The sequence below is a fragment of the Sus scrofa genome, chromosome 10 (genome assembly GCF_054392235.1).
Source record: "Sus scrofa isolate SSC_HxYL_T2T_F1_AM1 chromosome 10, Sscrofa_HxYL_maternal_Yorkshire_Landrace_v2.0, whole genome shotgun sequence".
NCBI classification, from domain to species: Eukaryota; Metazoa; Chordata; class Mammalia; order Artiodactyla; family Suidae; genus Sus; species Sus scrofa.
Window position 1 is genome coordinate 36,152,197 of NC_139392.1, and position 6,935 is coordinate 36,159,131.

The 6,935-nt window shown below is 34.3% G+C and overlaps 1 protein-coding gene across 1 annotated transcript; it reads left to right on the forward strand.

The window, feature by feature from the left end:
- The first annotated feature begins 5,328 nt into the window (after positions 1-5,328).
- LOC110258759 (olfactory receptor 4A47-like) lies at positions 5,329-6,255 on the forward strand. The gene has a single exon (XM_021082024.1). The coding sequence runs from the start codon at positions 5,329-5,331 to the stop codon at positions 6,253-6,255; it is 927 nt and encodes a 308-aa protein (XP_020937683.1).
- The last annotated feature ends 680 nt before the right edge of the window (positions 6,256-6,935 follow it).

Sequence of the window (6,935 nt, forward strand, 5' to 3'; positions counted from 1 at the left end):
CCTATAGTGTGTATTTTTTGTTTTTTTAATTTTGTTAAGATTGTAATGTTTTCCATAAAAGTTCTGTCAATTTCATCAGTACAGAAAAGAATATATATATTACTTTTCTCATATTATCATCCATCATATTCCATCATGAGTGACTAGATATAGTTCCCTGTGCTACACATTGCAGCACATTCATGATAGCCAATATATGGAAACAACATAAGTGTCCACTGACAGATGAATAGATTAAGAAGAGGTGGTATACATACAGAATGGATTACTACTTAGCCATAAAAAAGAACAAAATAATGCCTTTTGAAGCAATATGGATGGATCTAGTATTTTGAATATTTGAGAATGAATTTGTGCATTTAGAGAAATATGAATTCTTATACACAAATTGGGTAGATTTCTGCTGGCAAGACTAGCAGGTCAAAAATGTGCTGTTGGTCACTCATATATAGGTGAGTCCAGGCACCACGATCTGGTGCTAAGCTATCAGCCAGGTCTGGGGTTTCCTACATGGGCTGGTAGGCACAGCTGGGTCCTATCACTACAAAGCTTGAAGGAGTATTCCAAATGGAGCTTGCCAGCATGAGTGTCATCCTAGGATAGCTCCCCTCCAAGGACTGCTGCCTGGATCTACATCTTCAGACGGATTTTCAATTGCTCCCTGATTCTCTGGGAGGCTGTGCAATATTAGCATGTGAGTGTGACCCTAGACCTTTTTAATTGATTGCTTCTGCCCACTTCCTATAGCCATCTTCTGGCTCCTCCTAAAGTCAGCCCCACTGGTCTTTAAAGACAAATCATTTGGTTACACATCTTCCAGGTGGAGGAATAATGGCTAAGTATCACAATGTGGTGCTCAGACTCCTTCCATTTTGCAGAGAATTCCTGCAGTTTAAATATCCTCTCATTTTGTGGGTCACCCTCTCGGGACTATGGCTCTATACTATGTCTCCTCCTACATTTTTTTGTAGTTCCTTCTTTATATTTTTGTTGTAGAGGAAATGTTTTGCTAGTCTTCAGGTCATTTTCCTCAGTAGCTACTCCATAAGTAGTTGTAATTTTGATGTCCCCATGGGAGGATGTGAGCTCAGGGTCTTCCTATTCTGCCATGTTGGCCACCACTTCCTATGTGTCTGCATTTATACCCAAAACATACTGATGAGATTCCTATAATTTTGTAGTATGTTTTAGAATCAGGAAAAAGAACCCCTTCAAATTTGTTCTTCTTTTTCAAGACTGCTTTGCTATTTGAGTTCACTTGAGATTTCATATGAATTTTAGGATGGATATTTCTATTTCTGCAAGAAACATTTTTAGGATTTTGATAGGGATTGATTGAATATGCAGATCATCTTAGCAAGTGTTGACATCATTATAGCAGTAATTATATCAGCTCATGACCTTTTTATTTATGTTTCTGTAACATCTTTCAGTGATATTTTGTAGTTTCTATTGTAGAGGACTTTTGCCTCGCGTGTTTACCCTTAAATATTTTATTCTTTAATAATTTTTATTAAACAGTAGTTGACTTACAACATTGTGAAAATTATTTTAATTTTTTCTTTTTTTTAATTTTTGTCTTTTTAGGACCCAAGCCATGACATATGGAATTTTCCAGGCTAGTGGTCTAATCAGAACTGTAGCTGCCAGCCTACACCATAGCCTTAGTAGCACAGGATATGAGCCACATCTGCAAACTATAGCAGAGCTCACAGTAATGCTGGATCCTTAACCTACAGAGCAAGGCCAGGGATTGAACCCATGTCCTCATAGATACTATTTGGATTAGTTACTGCTGATCCACAATGGGAACTCTTTATTTTTTATGCTGTTATAAATGGATTACTTTATTAATTTCCTCTTTGATGTTGTATTTTTTTATTCTTTAATGTTAAAAACTGTCCAAAAATTGGATACAGGAGAAATGCATCTAAACATTACAAAGGCCCAATATAACAGCTCCACATCTCACATTATATTAAATATTGAAATGCTGAAATCTTTCATACTAAAAATCAGGAACAAAAGTGAACCCTCTGCCTACATTTTTTGTAAACTCATCAGTAAAAAAAAAAAAAATCTCTGAATTTTTATTTTATTTATTTATTTATTTATTTTATTTTTGTAATTTTTTTTAGGCCTTCACCTATGGCATGTAGAGATTCCCAGGCTAGGGGTTGAATCAGAGCTATAGTTACTCGCTTATGCCACAGTCACAGCAATGCCAGATCTGAGCTGCATCTGTGACCTACACCACAGTTCACAGCAATGTGGGGTGCTTAACTCTCTGTATGAGGCCAGGTATCAACCCTGAATCCTCATGGATACTAGTCAGACTAGTTTTCCACTGAGCCATGATAGAAATTCCTGAATTTTTAGAATTTACTAACACAGATTATATCACCTCTGAAGTGAGAGGATGTTATTTAATTAATGTTTTTTTTTTTATTTCACTGGCTGTAAGAGTGCTTTCCAGTGGTATCCATTTCCTATCTTTTCTTTAAATCTTTTTAGGGCCACACCCATGACATATAGATATTCCTAGGCTAGGGGTTGAATCTGAGCTATTGCTGCTGGCCTATGCCACAGCCACTGTAAATCAGGATCTGAGCTGTTCCTGCAAACTAAACCCCAGCTTGTGGCAATGTCAGGTCTTCAACCCACTGAGTAAGGCTGATGATCAAACTCTCATACTCATGGATGCCGGTTGGGTTCCTTATTGATGAATTATGATGGGAACTCCCTATTTCCTATCCTTTGGATCTCAGAATAATCGTCACATTTTAAAAAAGGCTTTCTCTGATTATATTATCAAAAGTAGGATTCTCCCTCTAACTTCTGTAAGAGTACTCTATTTGCTATTTTCTAAGCAGTTAATACTTCTATATTTGCCTTATTAAATGTTTAATCTTATTGTTTTTTAATTCTGTTGTACAAATATGAGATCAAATCATTAAGGAACTTTTTACATGATTTCCCAATGACCTCAAATTTATTAGTTGGTGTGTTCTCACTCAAAACACAGTTACTAACATTGAATAGGTACATTAAATTTAAAAAAATCATAATGTAATAGAAAATATTAGTCAATGCATCTAAATTGGTGATAAAATTTTTGTATACCTAACCAAACTTGAAGGCAGAATGAACTTAGTATCAAATAAAAGGAAAGAAACAGCTTTGTAATCTCTGGTTAATTAATCTAACTGGAGCCAAATAACTGAACTGATATTTTATTCTTGAATTACAATGGTCTTATCATGACAATGACAATGGTCTTATCATGACAATGGTCTTATCTGCGTTACCTATTTCTAATCCTAACTATGTGATGTAACCTAGTAGTGTTTTTACATGTACGTGTACTTTTAAATTTTTCTGGAAAATCCCAGTGAATTTAATTAATCATTACTCTTGGATATATTCCAATTCTAAGACTCAATGATAAATATGGTTAGAAGTGATAAAAAGTCCAGTGATCTTTGCCAATATCAAGGGAAAAAAGATGATATCTTTTTAAGAACTTATATAAAATTTCTAGGAGGTCCTTTGTTAGGTTTAAAGTATAGCACGAAGAAAATAAGAGCACAAAAATTTATCTCAAAATCTCAAGTCAATTATGCTGGCTCTACCAATAACATAGAATGAGAAGGACTGAATCATTGAAAGGAAGTTTGCTATTTTGAATTTAGTAGGACAATATGTTATTAGAGACCTATTTTCTTGGGAAATGACTTATTACTGTCTTCCAATGTAAACATAGGATTTGCATGTCTTTTTGATAAATCATCCTATAACATAGTATTTTTTGCCCCTCTTTTTGTGTCCACCATGAAAGTTCTTTTAAATAAGATATAGTGTAAATTAATCAATCTTCTGAGTAATCAGAAAAACTCTATGGAGAAAATGAGCAGATATGCAAATAAAATAATCTATTTTCTCAGGTAATGCTACAGAATTTTCTCTCCTGTTGTCAAACTGAATGAAAGAATAAGTTCGCATCCCTATGAGTGAGTTAAGAACTCATTCTTCAGATTGTGATTAAGCCTCCACAGGTAAGATTAATAGTGGGAATAATGCTTCAGAGTTGTAAGAAATTAAGTTACTTTAAAATAAGTCAAATTTAGATTCAATTCTAGTTTTACCACTTAAAAATGTGTGACCTTGGGAAGATTGAGATATTTTGCACATTAAGTTTCTTCAACTATGAAATGGGTATTGGTTTCTTATTACTGTAAATTTCAAGGTGATATATTAAATTGTGTGTGCATGTAGTAATCTGCTGTAGAAATTTTGAGAAATTTAGTGATAAATCAGAACATGTAAAACATTCTGGGAATCATCTGGGCTCCTTCAGGAGAACACATTGTTGGAGTCCAGATTAAATTTGAGAGACATGGCAGGAGGCCATTGCCATGGGTCAGGAGGGAAATTCAGGACCAGGGGGATGATCAAATTTGGGAAGTATTTTGAAAGTAAAGACAAGAAGATGTGAGAAAAGTATCAATAAGTAATAGGAGAACAACAAGGAGTGAAAAATAGGATTTTTTTTTTCTGGAAAATTACATGGAAGGTGGTATTTGATGAGTGGGGGACTCCGTTTTGTTTATTGTGGAAAATTTAAATTTTATTTTATAGAAATTATTTTGATATCCAAATATAGATGTTCAAGTTGGAGATGTTGTCTCTACAAGGTTGAAAACAAGTGTAAAGATAGGGGCTGAGATACACAGTGAAAGTGCTTCAGCATGTATTGGTTTGGAAAAGGAGGAATATTCAACATAAGACCCTAGGAAAGAAGTCTTATTGTGGCTTCAGACAAACCACAACAGTAATGTTCTATTCATAGTTTCATGCATTCACTCTGAATAAGGAAATTTGCTTATATGTGCCTTGATTATTACACTTTTTGACTTTACACATGGTGGAAATTTTCATGGAATTCCCTTCTCATCTCTTGTTTATCATTTTTCCCTTAAAATTATGCAAAATTTACTTCCTCCAGGAGAATTTCTTGGGTTCCATTTTGATTGATATATTCCTGCACTGTGAATCTAGCATTGTATGAATATCCTCACAGCTGCACTTATCACATGGGTCTTGAATTGTCTGATCCCTTGTCTTGTATCATATCACTGATCACAGGGAACTATTCCTTATTCAGCTTGGTAATCACAGTGCCTATAACATATTGACATAAGTAGATATTTCATACATATTCTTAGATTTGAATGGATAAGTAAAAGATGAAGCATATTAAAAAATTTCCCCCACTGTTTTGTAGGTAAACTAATTCTAATATGTGGAGTCAGCTTCCGTACAGATGAGATGGAACCCAGGAACAACATGACTTTCTTTATCCTCCTTGGCCTCACACAAAATCCAAAGGAGCAGAAAGTACTTTCTGTTACATTCTTGCTCTTCTACATTTTTACTGTGGTAGGCAACCTGCTCATTGTTGTGACTATAACTCTCAGTAAGACCCTGAACTCACCAATGTACTTCTTTCTTGCTAGCTTATCATCTATAGATATAATTTATTCTTCTTCTATTTCCCCCAGATTAATTTCAGACTTGTTCTTTGGGTACAATACCATATCATTTCAATCTTGCATGATGCAGCTCTTTACTGAACACTTTTTTGGTGCCTCAGAAATCTCCCTTCTGTTGGTGATGGCTTATGACCGCTATGTGGCCATCTGTAAGCCCTTACATTATTTGGTTATCATGAGGCAAAGTGTGTGTGTTGTGCTACTGGTGGCGTCTTGGATTGGAGGTTTTCTGCACTCAGCAATTCAACTGAGCACTGTTTATAGGCTCTCATTCTGTGGCCCCAATGTCATTGATCACTTCATTTGTGACATGTTCCCCTTATTGAAACTTGTCTGCGCTGACACCTATGTCACCAGCATCCTAGTGGTGGCCAATGGAGGACTGATATGTTCTATTTCATTTCTGCTCTTACTTATCTCCTATGGAGTCATCTTTCACTCATTAAAGAACCTGAGTCAGGAAGGAAAGAGGAAAGCCTTCCAGACCTGTGTTTCGCACATCACTGTGGTTATCTGCTTCTTTGTTCCTTCTATTTTCATAAATGTAAGACCTGCTAAGACCTTCCCCATTGACAAATCATTGAGCGTGTTTTATACAATCATAAGCCCCATGCTGAACCCCGTAATTTACAGTCTAAGAAATTCTGAGTTGACTAATGCTATGAAGAAGCTCTGGGGAAAATCATATTATGTTAAGCAGTAAATAAGTGCACTGTATACAATTAACTACAGAGTAATTTATCATCAGGGTCAGTCTTCTTTAAATGTAAAAATCTTCACAGGATTTTATGCAAATTATCCTTTTGACTAAAGGATTTGTGATAATTATAACCTAAAATACAGCTGTAAGCTTTATTAATAATAGTGGTTTCCTTTTTTAGAATTTATAATGTCTTCTTTATCACTAGAAACATGATATTCATTAAAGATGGGAAGTCAATAAATAATATATAATTTATTACTCAATAAAATTTTTGTAGAATTTCACTCATTTTTCCTTAATTACTTATTTCCTTTTAATAATTTCTTATTCTATTTTATTTTAGGCATATTCATTTGTTTTAGCTTCATTCACTTTATTGAAATTGTTAAAATATTTAATGCTCTACAGATTTAACTTTTTCTTAACTCTCATTTACATTAGATATGATATTGTGACCATTATATTTAATTGTTAAAATAAAATGTTGAAAGTATAGTGGATAATAGGACATTTTAAAATTGAATTTATGCAAAGGGCAATATTGTACAATAAACCACCTACACATCCCCTACAAGATTGTCACATTTCTTTCAGTGGCAGTCACTCTAGTCTGTATCTAAAATTATTCAAGAAATATTCTTTGCAAAACTAAGTACATTTGCATATATGTGTTTGCATTT